The sequence below is a fragment of the Ipomoea nil genome, unplaced genomic scaffold (assembly GCF_001879475.1).
Source record: "Ipomoea nil cultivar Tokyo-kokei standard unplaced genomic scaffold, Asagao_1.1 scaffold0688, whole genome shotgun sequence".
NCBI lineage: Eukaryota > Viridiplantae > Streptophyta > Magnoliopsida > Solanales > Convolvulaceae > Ipomoea > Ipomoea nil.
The window spans coordinates 1,295,679-1,317,604 of NW_017617116.1; the positions used below are offsets into that span (position 1 = coordinate 1,295,679).

Below are 21,926 nucleotides of genomic sequence, written 5' to 3' on the forward strand. Positions count from 1 at the left end.
GGCCCACGAACTATGGTGGGCCTTTTCCAATTTAATTATTGTAATTTAATTCTTTCTTTGGATAATTGGTTAAATGCTTAATTAGTTTTAGGGGGCGTAACACGGGATGTTACAATAGGAGTGACGTAACGTCAGACATGATAGTTATGGAAAGGCGTGTCTCAAAACTGTAACCAGCGAAACTCAATGGGTCGCCATAATTACAACGGCTGTACCGCTTCGTAGAACCAGTCGGACAAGGAAGGATCAGTAAGAGGGAGGACTAACTCCCGACCGGGCTCCTAGTTGGCCTGATCGGACGAGGACAGCAAGGCGGTTGGGCTACCTCGACAATGCTTTCTACTTTTTCAGGTTACCGCTCAGCTAGACCTAAAAATGTGAGGGAATGGTGATAGATACCCCAAATCGGACACCCGATCGGGAGTATGAGGCAAGACAGTCAGGCTCGGGCATGGCCTAATACTTAGCATGTTAGGCGACATCTATGGTTCCCGTTCGCCGTATGAGATGCTTGGAGATCGCAGCCAGTCATCCTCAGCAACCAGCAGTACATAAAGACAGACGCTTACCAAGGCGGAGGTCGGTCGGCTCGGGCAAAGCGACCAAGCTCAGTAGCCAGTGTGTCCTCGGCTGGGTTCGCACGTGAGACTCGGTTGGGCGACCAGCCCCGGTAATCGGTGTGTGTCCCGACCGGATGCCCTCCTGGGATCCGTGTCGGCGGTGTGTCCCTGATCAGGTGCCTCTCAGGAACTCAGCTGGGCGACCAGGCTCAGCGTTCGGGGTGTCCTCACCCGAGTATCGCGGCCCCTCCTCGAGCCATCTCTTAGGCAGTCAAGGCGTCCCCGGCTAAGTGCTCGCCCAAAGGCGGTTACAAGCAGATTTCGTGGAGATCTCTTTCCTTAATTAATGCGAGTAGCTTCCTTTATTAACTTAGACATTTATGGCATTAAGAAAGCCGGATTCCTTAACTAGTGGTGCTCCAAGTCAGCCCTACTTTCCTTGTAGGAATCTTGTACCCTTGTATAAATATCCCCATGGGATCACCATGTAAAAGGGTCGAATGGCCGAAACTCTAGAGAAATAATATCACATTATTCTCTCAGCTTCGCTAAGTCTTTCACTCACAAAGTGACAAAACACCCTAAGTATTTTACGGTAGTATTGGCCCACCGAACGGCTACCGAACGCCGTAAAACCAACACAGCTAATAGCTAACAGTCATTTACCAAACAAGGCCTAATATTAAGCTTAAGTTGCTATATGGAAGCTTACGAATAGTTGGGGAATTAAATCACTTTTCGGTGCTTGCAATGCAAATTCCACTATTCGTATTGTGACTTCTCGGTTAATTTCGAAACGTCCGAAGAGTCAATTTACTCTTCGGACTGTATGAATTTTTCGGTTACTCGGGTGTTTTGAAACATATTATTAATGGTTGGTATGAATTACTTGTACTTAATTATGTAACCGCAAATATTATTTTGATAATAAGGATGATCGTTTTAAATGTTATAATCCGTTTATTAAATTGGATTTATGTGTCATTTATTAATGCTATTAATTCAAATCTCTTATATAAACACGTTGGTGTTGGACATATGATTTCCTGCTAATTTTGAACTCTCAAAATTTTGATTTTTCTCTCCTATTATCTCAAAATCGTTTCCTACAAAAATCTGCCCAACACTTTTATAAAATAGTCAAGGTGCTCGATCTTTGTTCTAGTTTGTCAGACATTATGTTCGAGTGCTCAAAAACTAAAGTCGTAATCTATTTTATTCTGAGAGACTGACGCTACAACACTCCTAGCACCCTTGGGAGGTAGCGAATCGGTGTTAATGGTCAGCTGTCGTACTGCTCCAACGTACTCATGGCGGAGTCCCTAGCTTGCAAGGAAGCTCTCTTGTGGCTCAAGGACCGTGGCGTTGCTTTGGTGTTTCTCCACACTAACTGTTCGGTTCTTCTTTGCTATCTAACTACCTCTACAGTCAGGCATAGATCTCATGTTGGGATTGCTATTAATGATTGTTTGGATCTTTTGTCATCGTTTTCTGTTTGCTCTTTTAGTTTAATTTCTAGACAGTTAAATTTGGTTGCACATGCATGCTCTAGCGTCTAAAGCCTTGCATCAGGCTAGTTCTTTGTACTGGGACTCGGTCCCCCTGACTTTGTTTCAACTCTTTTGCAGTAATCTATTTTAGTCGTTTTTGCTTTGAGAAAAAAACTCGAACTTGCTTGTTTCGTACTAGTTTTTGGTTAGAAATATTTTCGCAAGATTATAAATCCCTATTTCCATATATATATATATATATATATATATATATATATATATATATATATCGACTTATTCACCACCAACATATTTATATACTTGAATTAGAGGTTTGTTCACAATATATAGATTGGGAGGGGAAAGTATTACAAGGAGAGAGTTGAGAGAGCTTGAGTGCCACAATTAATATTATTGAGTTGCGTCAAGGTTTAACACTCAAGTGCATACATATATGCTAGTATAGTGAATAGTTTTTGAACTATTGCATATTGACATAAAGGTCTACTCTTATCTAGTTAGTAAATGAATACTAAACTAGAGTGATTTACAACTATATATATATATATATATATATATATATATATATATATATATAATTAAAAACCTATCACATCCATTAATTTGAAAAGATCTATCAGATCAAAAAAAATTAAAAATGCATTGATATTTTTATAAATATTCGAAATTTGAAGTGCAAGTAAAATATGTTAAAAATACAAGTAACAGTTTCATAGAGTACAATAATAGTGCAAGTAAACGTATTAAATGTGCAACAATAAGTGTACCTAACATTATCATTAGTTGCACCAATCATTATCATTAAGTGCTCCAATATGAAAAGTAACTTATTTGCACTATTAAGTGCAAATGATTGTACTTTTAAGTAATTTTATTTGCACACTTGCAATTTTACTTGTAATTTTAACACATGTTACTTGGACTTTAAAATTTGAGTTATTTAAAAAAAAAAATGTCACCGATTTTTTTTTTAAATATTAGTTCTAATTCATTAGATCTTTTCAATTGAATGACTATACATACATACATACATATATATATATATATATATATATATATATATATATATATATATATATATATATATATATATATGTATGTATGTAAGGCAGGGCTCTAGTGAGAACGACTAAGAGTATTTTCACACACACACACACATATATAAACTCTTAATCGTTCTCACTAGAGCCCTGCCACACACACACACACACACACACACACACACACACACACACACACACACACACACATATATATATATATATATATTGATGATAATATGAGAACCCTTACCCACATGAGAACTAATGACTAATATGGGCCTTTGATCACGGGATTATGTATGGTCATAATATTTTTAGATTTGTTGGATTATTTATTTACATATATTTATGGAGGGCTCAGTTAATAATTTTGTGCTCATTTAGAATCCTGATATTATTATTTGTGGATGTTATGCATGATTTTAAGAGGTATATTTTTTGTAAGAATATATTTTCTCGTAAGATTGTATTTTTTGGGTAGGATTGTGTACTTCCAATTCCTTATGTGTGCACTTCATATTCAATTAGTTTGCACTCTAATATAGATTTGTGTGCATCTGGGGCCTAAGGCATCCGATATCTATGCATTGCTTTGTAGTGTTCTGTGCATTCTAGGGTTGTGTGTGTGTTTTTATTTCAGTGTGCACATTTAATCTAAATAAGTTAGTTGTTGTGTGCATTGTTGATTTGTTAATGTGTATGTCATAATTTATGCCAAATCGTTGTCAGTTGTTCTTGTCTTTGGGTTCATATATGCACACATGTGCTATTGTGTGCACTTACTTATTGTGCGGGGTTTTAAAAGTGTGCACTCATGTTGATTTTGTTTGCGCTCAAATTGTGAACTGATTTATTACTGCATTCAAATTTGTAGACACCCACATTCGTCTTTATTATGTAGAAAAATATGCTTAATTGTGTGCTTACAGAGAAAGAAATACTTTTTTTAAAAGGAAAAATAGAATATACATGGATGAACTTATTTTGCATGTAATGTAGAAAAATTGGCTTATTTTATTGTCGATTTACTTATTTTGACGGAAGTTTAGAATTTTACACATGGACAAATTTGCCTCTTAATTGATACTATGTGAAATTTGGATTAGTGATTAGGCACATGAATTTATGGTGCTTGCTTTTAATGTAGCTATTGATCTTTTGATTTTAATAGCTTAAGGGTGTATTCAATTAAGATCTTTATATACTTTCAAACACTTCTAAAGTGATAGATTTTAAATGACTTTTATGAACTCTTTTCAAAATTTCATAGAATCTTTTAAGCTTTCATAAACCATGTGCGAGTTCATAAAAGTCTGCATAATAACAAACATTTATAAACTTTTAATAACTTTTTCATATTAAAATTTTTTATAATATATAATATATTTTTATAAAGCATAAATAAATTAATGTATGCAAAAACTAAAAATAAAAATTGATTGACACCAGTGTATTATAAATAAAGAGAGAATAGCAATCCATTTCACTAAATAAGTATATAAAATAAAAAACTCAATTGTATTTAAACTTTTATTATTGTTATTGTTACGAACAAAAACTAGATTTTGTTTGGGTTCAAAAAATTTGTTGTGAACCGGCAAAAACTTTTTGATGTTCACAACAAAAATTTTAAATATAATTTTTTTGTATAATTTGACGTAAATAGATGAAAAGTTTGTCTAGTTCAAATAGGGAAAAAAAGGTCTGTACAAAAAGTTATACTATTATGACTCTTTTTTGTACGTATTTATTTATTGTTGTAGAGTGGAATAGTTTTACAATTAATCAAATCTCATCTTATATCAGCAGTTTAGGCTTTCTCTGCCATGGCTGCCAATTCTGTTGCTTCTGGCGGATCTGCTGTGGTTCCTTCCGAACGGAATGTCTCTGTTGCTACGAACTCCTTGTCTACAGCACATCACTTTGTCTGCACCAAGTTGACTTCCAGAAACTTTGTATTATGGAGGACACAGCTTGTACCGTTTCTACGGAGTCAGAACTTAATGGGATTTGTTGATGGCTCAATGGCCTGTCCGTCGCAGGTTATTCTGTCTACCTCTGATGATCCTTCATCGTCGTCTGCTTCAGTATCAAATCCGAGATATGCTTCGTGGGTGCAACAAGATCAAGCAATAATGTCGATGTTGATTTCTTCCCTATCAGAGGAGGTCATGTACTTGGCGGTGGATTGTGAAACGTCAAAGGAAATATGGGATTCCGCCAAGCAGGCTTTGGATCCGTCTTCAAGCACGCAACGCGCCCAGGTAATTTTGGAGGACTTGGCACTCGCTAGCCGGCCAGTCTACTGAGTTCAAGTTATATTGTGACTCTTTCTTATACATATTTATTTAAATAAATAGTTTAGTTTTACAATTAATCAAATACAAGTTCTCATCCATGTCACAGTCTCATGTTCCCAAACGTCGAATCATCAAACGCAAGGATGGAAATACAGTTTCTCTCTTCCAGAAGGGCGAAATATATGCATTTGGTCCCTTGTATGTAGCCGAGCAAGATGTTCTTCGAGACAGCCAACATCAAAGGATAAGACCAGTTGCAGAAGTGGCTTGGGAGTATCTCATAAAAAGGACGAGACTCGATCCGGATCTCATGAAAGAGATGAGAGGCGATGAATCTGATCTGGAACAAATAACCGATGATAATATTGGTAATATCATAGAGCAGGCAACAGGCAGTAGTGAAATTACTGATCAACCTGAGCAAAGCAACCAAAATGTCACGGAGCTGGCACACGGTAGTGATGAGATGCAAGGACAGACAGAGGAACACAACGGCAGTAATGTCGAAGCACAAGCACAAGGCAGTCAAATTGGTATGTGGCAAAATTCTGGAAGGGAAGAAAATGTCCTAGAAATTAGGGAAGACTCTCAAATATATGAAGAAGAATATACTATAGAGGATCCAAATGTCTCAGAACTAGAGCAAAGTAACCAAAATGTCACGGAGATGGCACAAAGCAGAAAAACTGGAGAAGTTATAGAACAAGGAAAAAGTCGTTGCCAGAGGTTATCCTCTTGTCTACTTACCACTTTTGTCCGTTGCTGTCCATCTGCCCTAAGTCGTAAAACCAACAATGATAAAGACGGGAGAAACATTGAGGAGATGCAAGGACAGACCGAGGAACACAACGGCAGTAATATTGATCAAAATGTGGAAGCGCGAACACAAGGCAATCAAACTGGCATGAGGCGAAATTCTGGAGAGGGAGAAAATGTCCCAGAAATTAGTGAAGCAACTCAAATAGATGAAGGGGATGGGGATCCAAATGTCACAGAACTTTCGCAAAGCAACCAAAATGTAACGGAGCTGGCACAAAGCAGTGATGAGATGCAAGGACAGACAGAGGAACCCAACGGCAGTAATATTGATCAAAATGTCCTAGAAATTAGGGAAGCAACAGGCAACCAGAATACCACAGAAGAAACACAAGGGGATCAAGAAGAGAATCTAATAAAGGAGTACTACTTGAGTAAAATTGGAGAAGTTATAGAAGAAGCAATGAGTGCTTATGATGATAATGACATGGCAAACCCCTTTAAATTTTTGATGATAAAACACGGTTGCTTATTCCTCCTGCAAATGTTCTTTTTTCTTGGAATGGGGGTAGATAAACTTGAAACTGAGGGTGGACTCCATGAGATCCTGTTTGGCAGCGATGAAAATGACTACGAAAATAGGAAGAGGAAGTTCTCTAAGGGTATGGTGTTTCCTGGCAACCAAATTCCACTGGTTGTGCTCAATAAACTGATCCACCATTCTTTTTTTAAGAAGCTTGCTTTAAAGCAGGATTGGAAAAATCCACCTTCTTCAGATCTACTCAAAACTGTCCTTTATGACTTGATCTTGGACCCTGTGCTCAAAATGAGTCGAAGCAGCGGTAGCACATATTCTGATCCGAGTAAAGAGTATACAGACGTACTTCATGGGCTCCACTGTCGATGGGTTGGGACGGCTAGAGGCGAGATCGTTGAAGAGAGTAGTCGTCACCATTACCAAAATGGCAACGTTGATTTAGAAGTCGGGATTAACAGAAATTATTTGGACCCCAAGGATGATGATGATCAAAGGATCCCGAGTGCCACATCAATGTATTCTAAAGGTATCGACTTTAAGGCGGTAAGCGGCATGGCAATTAGGGAGATTCAGATCAAGGATCGCATGCTCATAGGGAAGGTCCTTCATTTGCCAGTCTTCACTTTCAATGAGATGACGAAGGATATGTACACATATCTGAAAGCTTACGAGAATGATCAGGGCCTAAGGGAAAAGGAGGTAAGTGACTATCTGCGGTTTCTGTGCGATATTGTTCGCAGCGACCAAGACGCTGCGCTGTTAGGACGGAAGGGAGTGATTGAAGTGGAGCCTCATCGTAAAATCCTGGTAGACGAGGTAGCCGTGTATCTGAAAAAGGTGGCGTGTGCCGGCGACGGTACTTCCACGGACACGCTCCTCCTCCCACTCACCAGCACCCATCTTCGAAAGGTGAAACTGGACATCATTAAGTATCATCTCAAACCATGGTACTCTAAATTTGTAACCTGCGCTGTGGTGCTGTCCCTGATATCAGTTTTCGTATCAATCTTATCAGCCACCTTCGGTATCCTCAGCTATTTCTTACAGAGAAATCGACATCATCATTGATCCATCTGTCTCTGAGAGTCTGAGGTAGCTAAGCAAGTTTAGCAATTTAAGGCTACCCTTCCTTATCCCTGCTGCAAATTTCTGTCCGTACAAAATACATAATTTACATATTGAATTTTCACAATTTTATAAAAGTTAAATTGTGAAATGTAAATTGTGTATATAATTGTGACATTAAGTGTAAATTGTGTATATAATTGTGAACATTTAATATGTAAATTGTGTAATTTAAATTTGAGTCCTCCTTGCAAGGTAGATCTGGTCCATAGTATAACAAGTGTATCCATACAATACTTTCTCACTTTTAAAAGTGTGTCTTAACTACTCTCAAATCATTAAATTTACATTTTGTTTACTATTTTCTTTACATCTCGGTAATTTCAATTCACTTTTAAATTAAAGAGGCATCACATTAAAATATTATTATCTTTAATCAAATTTATTACGGAGTACTATTTAAAATATTAAAAATGATTTTAAAAATAACAAAAAGTCTCTCTCGACTCATGACATTGTACCTTTTTTCCCTGCAAGCTTTGCTAATTTTGCATAGATTGCAAGCTGCATCATGTTTTAAAAATAAAAATAAAAATAAAAAATAAAACCTTTTAAGTTATAATAAATAGTATCACTTAAATTTTAGGGATAAGGATGTCATCCCAGTAAGTTTGTACTTCCTAAATGAGGTCGAATTTTTCTTTTAAATTACAAGGTGTCTATTAAGTTTGCATCTTTTATAAGCTAGCTAAAGACAAAAGTAACCTCATCGTGTACTACTTTTTTTGTACTAAAATTAAACAAATTACAGATTCAAAGACACACTGAATCATTAAAAATGTTTATTACATAAAAAAAAAAAAGATTATTAAAACCCAAGTATAAATAAATAAAGTAATAATCTATAATTTTAAAAAAATTATAAAAGCTGTATTACGACTTACTAACAAATTTCAATACAATAATTCAACAATAAATAAAATAATAATTAAAAATTAAAATAAATTAGGTCTTTAAAACAAGTTAGTTAAGCCGATTAATTCATTCATGGATTCCTTAAATTTGGGACATGCACAATACTCACCAAATCAAGATTACCATGTTTGTGGTCCCCGGATAATAATTTGATTATTACCCGCTGTGATCCTCCGAGTATAATGACATCGCCACGTGTAGTTCTAAACTTTCAATTTAATCACACGTGGTCCTTCAATCTTCAAATTTAACCAGTCATAGTCCTTCCCTTAGTTTACGTAAGGGTAAAGTTAGGACCATGGTTGATTAAAAAATTAAAAATTAAAAGACCATGAGTGGTTAACTTGAAAGTTGAAGGTCCATGGATGGTTCAATTTGGAAGTTGAAGGACCACAAGTGTTTAAATTGAAAGTTTAAGACTAAACGTACGTGGTTGTGCCACTATACTCTGAGGACCATGGCTGGTATTAACTCTATTAGTTTTCATACTCTAACTGTGTACCACTAGTAATTTTATCTTAAGTTAATTTCAAATTTAGACATTTGACTATCACACATTCCTAATTTTAGTCATTGACTTTTAACGCCACCAAATTTAACCCGGCCTTAAGTATTGAATCATTTTCATTTGCAATCCAACATTCGTTTTTTCCCAATGTGAATCGTTATAAAATTGAGGGTAAAATTGAAAAGTCAAACCATTGCGCCAATTGTTTCTAAAAATAACGCCTTAATTTACTTATTCTAGCAATCCTAATTTCACCTTCAATATTAACTGTTCATACATGAAAAATCTTATAGTGGATTATATTCAGAAAATGATAAAAATACTTGACAACTAAATTTGATAACTTTAAAAGTTAATGACTAAAATTAGAAATGAGTGGTAGAATTAACTCTGTTTATCTTTAATTACTAGTTTTTACGCGCATTGCGTGATTGAGATAGTGTCCAATGTTTTTTTTTTTAAATAAGTACTTTAAAGTATATCAGGACAAGATTATATTGGAATTGTTCATGCATAGAAAATTGAATGTTAAATTTGTGTATTTAAATAGGCGATTCTAAGTTTACAAATGCAAGATAATATAGTCAAGATTGATTATAATTGTCAATAAAATAATTGTATAGGTATGATTGAAATCAATACGGGACATAAGGGGGACCAAATAAAAATTATGGCATAAAATATTAAATATATACTAATATTGAAGAGCTAACTGCTGATTGCCAAACAAGGACATTGCGAGATAGTTTCCCACTTCAATTTGTTGTGTGATTTGAATACTCTTTTTTGTCAATAAACTCCCCAATGGATGGAGTAGTTGTGTCGATCTGCTTGATTTTCTCCTTCTATCTCTTGTTTAGTTTGGGAAAGAGTTGTCGAAATGGACCGGCGGGACAAGGCTTGCCAAAACCCGCTATATGGTGGGGGTGGGCTAAAAAGCCTGTCAAAATACGGGCCTAAATATGCCGCCTAGCCTGTCTTAAGCACATAGGCCTTGGCGGGGGGTTGTTGAGTTTAAAAAGTTTTAAATTTATTAATATGAAAAAGTTAATAAGTGTGTACTAAAACAAATTGAATACTTTAAACATTTGTAATTTGTAATTTGTTGAACATAATAACTAATCTAAAAATATAATAAGTTTCAATAGAAATTATATCCCTCATTTATGTTCATGTTTTTAATACTAATCATTTTGTACATTGTGATTTTAGAGTTGTACTATATAATTTTTTTGACAAAAATATCCCGTTGATTCCATATAGATTTTAATCAGTAGAGATTTGTTTGTTTGTTTTTTTTTTTTTTGTTTTTTTTTTTAAATTAGGGGTTTGTTAGTTATTTTAAAAAATATAAATATTATGCATATGTTTTTGCGCAGAAAAGACTAATATAGTAATAAGTCTTAATAAATAATCAAATACATATTGGCTTTGTTTGGTAGAGCTTATAACTTATTTTAAGCTATTAATAAGCTATAGACTCTGTTTGGTAATGTCTCCAAAATAAGTTAGTATCTTCAAATAATAGCTTATTTTGAAAAGCTACCTTAGTAGTGTTTTAAAAGAGTTAATTCCAGCAATGGTCCTCTAACTATTGCGATTTTTTAAAATTGGTTCTCGACTTCTAATTTATACAAAAAGGACCCTTGGCTTTTAGATTTGTTCCATAAGTAGTTTGGGAGATGTTGGCGACACATTCCGGAGCCTCTCCGGTGAAGTTGAGATGGAACTAGATAAGTAGCATCTTTCTCAACTATTTGTGCTGTCATTCAAGGAGATTGGACCATATCGTTAAAATGAATTGAGGAGTTGCATGATTTACATTCACAGCAAACTATTCGGGGGAGAAGGAGGCACCATAGGGTCATGGCTACCTCCCGAATTAGGTTCATTGTCTATAGCGGGGAAGTGTGTACCTAGACTACGATGTTCCATTGCAAATTTGCTCGGACTTTGTGTGGTACTTTTCGGTTTTTGGTCTTGACCTAAAGACACCATCTTCTCGGGGCAAATGTGAAATGGGAGGCTGTTCGCCATTATCGTGTCGTTTCCTGTAGAGCTTATCCTCCACGATGTCATATGAGATTCCAGTCCTCACTTCCTGGGTGAGAGAACACCAGCAACAGAATAGCCATAGTGCACAATCGGCAACAGATGATTTACCACAACAGGAATTATACGAAGGCAAATTGTATCTTTTTCTCATTTGAATCCTCCAAAAGCCACCATACAGTAAACCGAAGGCGCAAAGGAATATTTCGGTAACTCCTAACGCTCCCCGGACAGTGTCATTGTCGATGGTACCGACAGCCAAATTGAAGATCTAGAACGGGGCCATGCAAAACAAGAGGAAGGTTGCGATATGAACATACATGTTCCAGAACCGTACCCAAGCCTTTCCATATTCCATCCAAAGACACAGAAAGTGCAGAACAAAGAGAGGTATGCTAAAGAAATGTCATTCCAAAAGTCGAGAACGCCTCCACTCCATTGAGAGCTAGCCTCGAGGTTCCTCCCTTCATCCGATGCAAACGAGAATTTCTTCACCAAGGATTTTCTCCTCAATTGGCCCATCCTGCTACTTTCCGCAAATTATGCCATGGAATCGTTCACCGAGAATGGTGAACACAAGGCAAAACGACGTCGTTTTTAAGCAAAAAAAAAAAAAAAATTCGTGGATGTGGAGTTAACGGCGCGCGTTTGATCAAATTATGAATTTTCTGTTATGAGATTATGAATTTTATGAAAATTCATAATCTCATAATAGAAAATTCATAATCGCATAACAGAAAATTCATAATCGCATAACAGAAAATTCATAATCGCATAACAGAAAATTCATAATCTCACAACTGAAAATTCATAATCTCATAACAGAAAATTCATAATCTTATAACAGAAAATTCATAATCTCATGGTTCCAAAGTGAATGTGCAGACATGGATTCATAATTTATGAATGTCCGTGATTTCGGACGGGAATATGTAGGCATGGTTCCAAAGTGAATGTGCAGGCATGAATTCATAATTTATGAATGTCCGAAATTATGAATGTAATGAAAATTCATAATCTCATAACAGAAAATTCATAATCACATAATAGAAAATTCATAATCTCATAACTGAAAATTCATAATCTCATAACAGAAAATTCATAATCTTATAACAGAAAATTCATAATCTCATGGTTCCAAAGTGAATGTGTAGGCATGGTTCCAAAGTGAATGTGCAGGCATGGATTCATAATTTATGAATGTCCGTGATTTCGGACGGGAATGTGTAGGCATGGTTCCAAAGTAAATGTGCAGGCATGAATTCATAATTTATGAATGTCCGAAATCTTTGTTCACCTCAAATTAAAGTGAAACCGCAAAATGTGAAAATAAAGAAGAAAAGTCACGCAATTAATTAAGGAAAAAAAAAAAAAAAAAGATAACGGTGTACTAACACCATTGGAACCGTGTTCACCATGGCATAACGTCCGGCTACTTTCAGCTATCGTAAGTTGGACTTGGGCTTCTTCATCACCCTCGGCACTTTACTCTTTCGCGAGAGGGCTAAGCATAGTGTAAATAGCAGGTGCATTGATTGCAACAAAGATACATAGGCCTACCCCAATAGCTGGGTAGTCGGATTTCTTATACCCCCTGTTAAGCCCACACAAGGCGTATTGAGCAAAATAGTTGAGGTTGAGTAGCAAAACAACAACCATCATGTGAGCCCATTTGTTAGGCTTGTAAGTGTCGTTTTTGCAGTACTCTTTTCTGAGACTGGAAATGTCTTCGGGCTTCCACCGTATCAAAAGTACAAGGTGATAGAATCGTTTCAGGTGTTGGTATAGACACATCAGAGTAAACCGCGCATTAAGGATTTGATTGTTCACTTCAAACCAAGCATCTCTCAGATTTCTTAGGGAGGGCATAGTTCAACATTCTTGTCATCACAAGGAATAGAATTGTGCCAAAGACAGCTAAACATATGAACGGACACTTTTACCCCTGCTTTTAATGTCAAACTAACAGCAAATTCACGGAAGGACTACTGATGAAACAAATCTAAAAGTCAAATGTCTTTTTCGTCAAAATTAAAAGTCAAGGACCAATTTTGGAAAATTGAATAGTCGGAGAACCATTGTTGGAATTACCTCGTTTTAAAAATAAGTTAGTAGCTTCTTAATTTTTTTTTTCATCCTTATTTTAAATTTTAAATAAATGACATCATTTACTCTTTCCAATTAAAATTCTTTTGGCATTTTCTCTTCTTTTATAAATTTATTCATCTTCTCCTGCAATTGCCCAACAACTCCTTAAAGTTCTAACTCCAATAGTCCGTTCATAAATAAATGGCATCCTTTATTCTTTCCAATTAATTTTTTTTTCTTTTGTTTTAGTTTAATATATCTCATATATATTATAAAAAACATTTTTTTTCTAAATTAAATATATCTCATATATTTAATAATATAAAAACAATATAATAATTACATCATTTAAATTTTATGAAAATGTCATTTTTAGTCTTTTTACATTTATCAACTTATCAAAAGATAACTTTACCAAACACCGATAGTTAACAACTCTTTAGTTTCCAACTTCTAACTTATAGTTTTTTAGCTTTCAACTAGGTTTGCAAAACATAGCCATATGTAAATTTATAAGGTAATAACAAATAATTTATACAATGTACTAATTAATACTACCTCCGTCCCATTTTGTTTGTCTGGTTCGGTTAACGAGGCTTGACTGAAGCTATTTTTACTTCAATTTTTCATAATATTAAATTTATTTTTAGTATATAAAATTTATATATTTAGAAACTACATTAAAAGTACTATTAAACATAAAAAATCAAATTTAAAAATAATTAAAAATTACTAAAGAAAATAAGCAATGAAGGAAGAGTTGGATTGACCAATGAATAGTAAACAGGACACGCAAAATGGGACAGAGGGAGTACATTTTTTCAATATAAATCAACAAATTAACATATATTTATAATAGATTATGAACTTAACTGATATTATTGATGTAAAACAATCAGCTTTAAATAGCATACAAGGGAGAGAAAATAGTGAGTAGTTAGCAGGTTGTTGTAACAAAGTCTAACAATGCTACATAAAAGGAATGCAACCAGATTTAATTATATACAAAAATATGTCAGCCACAGATATCCTTAACACGTCCCCGCAAGATGGAGGAGCCATCGGAAACTCCAATCTTGGAATGGAACCGAAGAAACAGCGAACGGCCCAACGGCTTTGTAAGAAAATCAGCAAGCTGAGCCGACGAAGAAATATGTTGAACCACCAACGAACCATTAGCAACCAAGTCCCGAACAAAGAAATAGTCAAGCGCGAGGTGCTTCATGCGTGAATGGAACACTGGGTTCTTACACACATACGTAGTGCTGAGGTTGTCACATAGTAGAACCGGAGGCCCCAACAGCTGCAGTCGAAGCTCATGCAACAGATTCTTAACCCACAAAACTTCTGCAGCAGCATTCGCCAAGGCTCGATATTCGGCTTCTGTAAATGAGCGCGAAACTGATTTTTGACGAGTGGATTTCCAAGAGACGAGATTGGTCCCAAGATACAATAGATAAGCGGTAGTGGACCGCCCACTGGCAGTGCAGCTACCCCAATCAGCATCCGTATACACACTTAGTGAGAGAGGCTGCCCGGCACGGAGGTACAACCCATGGTACACCGTACCCTTCAAGTAGCGTAACAACCGTTTCGCAGCTTGCCAGTGCACCTCCGTAGGCATATGCATGAACTGTGAGAGCCGGTTAACTGCATAGGACACATCAGGTCTAGTGATGACCAGGTACTGCAACAAGCCAAGAAGACGCCGATACTGAGTTACATCCACCGTAGCAGTACCGGATTGCGCAGGGAGTAACTTGTCTGATGTTGCAAGTGGTGTTGAAACAGCTTTTGCACCATCCATCTCAAAACGAACCAGTATGTCTGTGATATATTGACTCTGAGACAGGAACATGCCAGTGGGTGTTGAAACAACCTCAACACCTAGAAAGTGATGCAAGGGACCAAGGTTCTTAAGGGCAAAGCGAGCTGCCAGAGTTTCAACAAATTGATCAAGCCATGCAACATTGTTTCCTGTTAGTATAATATCATCGACATACACCAAGAAATAAACAATAATATCATTAGCAGAATAAACAAACAAAGACTCATCTGCCTGTGACTTCAAAAACCCACAACGCAACAAGAATTGGGAAAGTTCCAAGTACCAAGCCTTGGGAGCCTATTTAAAACCATATAAGGCTTTGGTCAGTTTGCATACATGAGCTGGAAAGGACGGATCAACAAACCCGGGAGGCTGCTCCATAAAAACCTCCTCATGCAATGTTCCATTAAGGAACGCATTATTGATATCTAGCTAGCGTAGACCCCAGCTATTACTCAAAGCAATGGTCAGAACGATACGGACTGTGACCGGTTTCATAACCGGGCTATATGTCTCAAAATAATCCCGGCCAGCAGTCTGCAAGAATCCCTTAGCGACAAGCCGCGCTTTAAAACGATCAACTGACCCATCTGATTTGCGCTTAACACGGAAGACCCATTTGCAGCCAATCGGAACAGCCGCTGGGAACCAGTTGCCATGTGTTGTTACGTTACATCGCTTCAAACTCCTCATCCATTGCTTTCCTCCACTGAGCATCTTTAAGAGCCTGGGCGACGGTAGAGGGTTCTACAGCAGGAGGCAAGGGATGGGAAGTGGTGTGGTTAATGACATAATCGGAATACCTAGGATTAGGACGACGCTCCCGAGTGGAACGGCGAACATTAGTCAACGGTTGAGACGTTTCGGAGGTGGAGGCAGGTTGTGATCAGACACAGATTGAGATGCATGTTGGCCATTTTCTGAGACAGTGGGAGACGATGAATTGGACGCAGCCGACGGTGATGGTGTTGGAACTGGTGTCTGAACTGGAGTTGGAACTGGACTTGGAATCGGAGTTGGAATTGGACTTTGAACTGGAGTTGGAACTGGACTTTGAACTGGAGTTGGAGCAGGTGTTGGAATGGGTGTTGGAACTGATGTTGGAACACCCACGGGTTTTACCTGTGTAGACAAAGGAGGCGACTTGCACAAAATATGCCAAGTTTCTGAATCATTAGAAGCAGAAGGTAAGCTGTTAGATGACTTCTGCAAATCGTTATAAGGAAACACATGAGGCACAAATCTAACATGCCTAGATACATAAATACAATTTGAACCAAAATCTAGACATTTATAATCGGATTGGGTGTTCAAGTAGCCAAGAAAAATACATGGAAGTGACTTTGGTTGTAGTTTCTTGGTGTTATAGGGACGCAACCAGGGAAAACACAGGCAACCAAAGGGTTGTAACTTGGCATAATTAGGCAATTGTTGGAACAAGACATAAAATGGGGATTGATTACCTAAAATTGGAGTATGGAGCCGATTAATAAGATATACGGCTGTCTGAAAGGTGTAGGTCCAGTATGAGGATGGCAAAGACGCAGAGTGAAGAAGAGACATGCCAGTTTCCACGGCATGCCTGTGTCGTCGCTCTGCGACACCATTGTGCTCAGGAGTGTGTGGCGGGTGGTGAAATGAGAGATACCGTGAGTATTAAAAAACGGCCCAAGTCTCATGAACTCGCCCCCATTATCTGAGTAAACAGAAATAATTGACAGGCTAAAATATTTTTCCACTAGCTGTTTGAACTGAATGAATATTGTAAACACATCCGATTTACGTTTCGTGGGGTACAGCCAAATGTATTTTGAGAAGTGGTCTACAAAAATGACATAATAGCGAAATTCATTAATAGAGTTCTCAGTAGGTCCCCACACATCAGTATAAATAAGTTGCAAAAGTTTAGTGCTAACAAGTGTATTTTTAGAGAAAGGCAGTTTATGACTTTTATGAACATTGCAGGATGAACAGTAAAATTTTCGCAGAGATGACATGAAGACTGGAACATTACAGCGTTGCAACACAAGTTGCAACACCTTATTCGACGGGTGGCCAAGTTGTTGGTGCCACTGAGACAAACAAGCCATCTGCGTAGCATGAACTGTTGGGTGAGAGGCAACTGGTCCAAAATAGACACCATTAATGTTCACCCCCGTAGCAGCGGAATCCCCGTTCGAAGTTCCTTGACCAGAAAATGAGAATCAAAGAATTTAACAGACACACGATTAGTCTTGCATAACTGGGAAACAGAAACTAAATTAGTGTGTAACTGTGGGACACGCAAGACATTATCTAGAGTGAGAATATTAGAAAGAGTGGGAATGACAGATTGGCCAATATGGAATATTTGTAAGGAATTACCGTCACCCAGGCGTATTTCATCCGATCCACTATACTCGGCGAAAGTCTGCAGAGGAGCGAGGCTTGGTGTCACATGGTGCGACGCCCCACTATTAAACATCCAGGGAGGAGAAGCCCTAGTCATTGAATTGGCGGTAGGAGATATATAGGATTGCACAGGAGGAACATAATGCTCCTTTAAAAATCGGGCTAGCTTGCGACACACCCTTGTTTCATGACCCGTAAGATAACAAAACTTACAGACGATACCTGAGCGATTGTGTTCCCCTTATTGCCGATTGGAGCCATAATGATTGTTATTGTTGCGGGCCCTCCGGTTGGTGTTGGACTGGTGGTTGCGCCGCGGGGGTGACCAGGTGCGTTGAGTAACATTAGCAGTAGTAAAAAGGGACTGACGCAAAGCATCTGCGTCTGTCAATTGGCGTTCATGATCAGTCTGAACATCTGCCAACTCGCCAAAAGAAAGAGGCTTCTCACGAACGCGGATGGCCGACGTGATGGAACTGTAATCCTCGCCTAGCTGAGTCAACACATAGACGATTAGATCTTCGTCAGATACGGGACACTGAGCCAATGCTAAATCATCAGCTATGGCTCGCATGTCATTGAGATAAGTGGTGATGGATCGAGACCCTCGCGGATTCCTCGTGAGTTTGGCCTTGAGGGATATGATACGTCCTCGTGAGGCACTGGCGTAACTAGCAACAAGACGTTGCCACGCATCATGGGCTGTCGTAGCCGAGGAGATAAGGGGTTGTATAGTGTCAGTACATCTCCCAAGTAGAGCACTGACAATAACTTGGTCTTGACGATACCAAGCTAAATGAGCCGGGTTGACAGAAGTTTGAGCAGGATCAGTGAATTTGGCTGGTTCCTTGATTGTACCATCAACATAGCCAAAGAGATTAAACCCAACAAGTGTGGCATGAATTTGACGCCGCCACATCGGGAAATTCACGGTCGTGAGTTTAATTGGGAAGTGTGTTGGGGCATTTAATTGGATTATTGTGGTTGTAGTAGCGAAAACCATTTGGAAGGGGAAGGAAAAAAAAACTTCGTAGGAGAAATTAGACTCTTAATATCATAATAGATTATGAACTTAATTGATATTATTGATGTAAAACAATCAGCTTTAAATAGCATACAAGGGAGAGAAGATACTGAGTAGTTAGCAGTTGTAACAACCAGTCTAACAATGCTACATAAAAGAAATGCAACCAGATTTAATTATATACAAAAATATGTCAGCCACAGATATCCTTAACAATTTATATATATAATTATGTAAAATGATGTATATATTGAAAGGAGTGGATTGCAAGCTAGAGTTAGGATGACATGATAACATAACTAAAAATATCTTTAAAGAAATCTTAGAGGGTTTTTAATTGAGAAGAGATTTTGATTAATCAACTTGATTTGTATTTCTTTTTTCTAATATAAGTACTTCTTCATTTGTAAAACTTATTTAAGATTATTGCAAAATAATGTACAGAGTACTTTTTAGTGTGAAATAGAAATTTAAAATTTAAAATTATTTAGAAACAACAATCATACGATAGAGTTTCATAAACTTGACACTTGATACCAGGGGCGGAGTTACAATGGGGGCAGTGGGGGCAGCTGCCCCCACCCCCACCCCATATATAACATTGTATCTATATATGTATATATAGTACAAGTTAGAGTATAAGTAGAAGAAAACATAAAATCTTAATAAGAGTTGAGTCACTAACTTTATTAATAGTTGCTTGTTCTACACTTTTATGGCTTCACTATTATTAATAGTGAGTCAGTTTTTAAAATTACTTTTTAATATTAATTAATGGTGAGATTTTTATACACATACAAATTATTTTATTAAATTAATTATATTTAATATTTTGTTATAAATATTTTTATAATATTTTGATGTGTTTTATTTTTTGTCTATATCCAACAATATTTATGGATAACTTCTTAAGTGTTTCATTTTATTTTTCAAGCTATCTTTTTGTTGTAATGTTCCGCCCCCACTGAACAAAAATTCTGGCTCCGCCCCTGCTTGATACTATAAAAATTTAACAATTTAACAATTTCTATTACTATTGAGCGTCAACTTGCCACTTTTTTGTTTGAATGTTATTGATTCTATTATAATGTAATATTTATTCATATACTTTCTCAATCTACTGAAACACAAAGAACTAATAATGCCTCACGACCTTCCAAATGAAAGTCTAACTCGGGTACCATTAAACCACATAGTCTTGGTGGTCAACTTGCCACTTGATACTATAAAAATTTAACAATTTCTATTACTGTTGAGGAATGTGGTCCAGTGGTCCATGCGTTACGTCCAAAATTTATTGGTGAGATTTAACCAAGCCTCAGCCCCAAAACTATATGAGATTTGTAAGTTCAATAGTTGGGCCATAGATTTTAAACACAATTGTTATATCATGGACCATGGTCCACTTTTAGATTTTAAACACAATTGTTATATAATGGACCATGGTCTACTTTTAGATTTTAAACACAATTGTTATATAATGGACCATGGTCTACTTTTAGATTTTAAACACAATTGTTATATCATATGGACCATGGTTCACTTTACATTGTGAAACTTTGTTTAAAAGACCATTCAGGTTATGTCCAATAATATTGTAGTTGCTTATAAACTCTGGTACTTGTGTTGAAAGTGGGGGCCAATTACCACTAGGCTAGGAGGGATGTTGTGAACCAAATCATGATGTCCAAACCGAGATTTTAACCTCATCTAGATCACAATCGTTATGTTGTGAGCACGTGTTCACCTTGCATGGTGCGTACAAATCTATATTCATAATTTTTATACTGTAGATCCATAATTTTTATACTGTATATCCATAATTTTTAGACTCTCGGTGAGCTAAAATTTATATTTTAGATTCATAATTTCTAACCACAAATCTATATCCATAATTTCTATACTGTAGATCCATAATTTTAGCTCACCGGTCGAGACTTGCGGTGAGCTAAAAATTATACTTTAGATTCATAATTTTAGCCCACCGAGAGTCTAGAAATTATGGATTTAGAGTATAGAAATTATGGATCTACAGTATATAAATTATGGATATAGATTCGTGTGCACCATGTGCATGATGAGCACGTCCCCATAGCATAATTTGCCTCTAGATCACCTCCGGGTTTAACTTGTTTCATAAAAATCTACTCATCTAGATTATCATGCAAAAAAGCGATATTCACATCCCTTTACTCCAAATACAAATTCAAAATAGCTACCAAAGAAAGTACTAACCTAATAGTTGTATATCTAACAATAGAAGAGAAAGCTTGATACTGGCGGCTTCATAACTAATTGAGCCTTGAATCTTTCTCCGCATTCTTTCTTCAATCATTTATTTTTATTGTGATTATGGTCAAACATTCAAGGTTACAAGCAACATATTTATAAGAAACTTTAAACATGTTTATGTACAAAAATACATATGTACTATATTGTGGGAGCCATGCCCTGCACTCTCAACCCACTCTGTTTTATCTAACACCAATCATCTTCCAATACATATGGGACATACACAACATGTAGTTTAAATTTAACTTTTTAATTTGAATAATGTGAATAATGTCTAATTCTAAATGATGTAATTACCTTATATTAGGATAAGTAAATTGCAAATAGAGAATAGATGATGGTATGTAAAGTGAGAAAAAAAAAAGACTAATATATATAATTATAGTGGTAGATAGATCAATGAGTCGATAAGGGTGAAGGTAGTAACAGATGGATAGGCATGCAATATGAGCAAGTAGGTGGTAGAGATAGATAGATAGATAGATGGTGTTGTAAAAGTTGGTCTTATTGGTTTGTATTGTATAATTAAGCAATTTAGGCTTGATTTATTTTCTTGTGGTCTTTTACCTGTTATGATTACATTGTGAGATTTATTCAATACACATCATCAAGTAGTGACGGCAAATTTCACTCTGTCACTCGATAGAATTCATATATTACCATTGTTAGGACTATATTACTTGTGTTAGACTAGGACTCTCTCTCTCTATCCTATATTTACTATACTTAGACTTTGGTTATCAACACAATACACATTTGTATTCTCATCACCATCACATATATTTATATGTAAGAGAATATGAGTATATTAATTATTTTCAATAATTTATTTTTCACCAACACAACAATAGAATCAAAAAATATATTTCTTAATCCTCCTATATTTTCCCTCTTAACGTGATTTTCATTCATTAGATACACATGGATTTGTTTACTCAACTATTAATTAAAAGGGATAAAGTACAAATAAGCCACTGAACTATTTGAGAAATATC

At 36.4% G+C, this 21,926-nt stretch overlaps 2 protein-coding genes across 2 annotated transcripts in view; one reads left to right on the forward strand and one right to left on the reverse strand.

Annotated features, from left to right (window-relative positions):
- The window catches only part of LOC109175394 (probable disease resistance RPP8-like protein 2), a 70,281-nt gene that overhangs the window by 37,379 nt on the left and 10,976 nt on the right, over nucleotides 1–21,926 (reverse strand). The gene's annotated exons all lie outside the window — the stretch shown is intronic.
- On the forward strand, nucleotides 5,667–7,859 carry LOC109176011. Its single transcript, XM_019325413.1, has 3 exons — nucleotides 5,667–5,733; nucleotides 5,788–5,809; nucleotides 6,270–7,859. The coding sequence occupies exon 3, from the start codon at nucleotides 6,319–6,321 to the stop codon at nucleotides 7,774–7,776; it is 1,458 nt and encodes a 485-aa protein (XP_019180958.1). The 5' UTR covers nucleotides 5,667–5,733; nucleotides 5,788–5,809; nucleotides 6,270–6,318; the 3' UTR covers nucleotides 7,777–7,859.

Excerpts from the sequence above, each read along its gene's own strand:
- LOC109176011 (XM_019325413.1), top strand. The coding sequence starts at position 6,319 with ATGAGGCGAAATTCTGGAGAGGGAGAAAATGTCCCAGAAATTAGTGAA.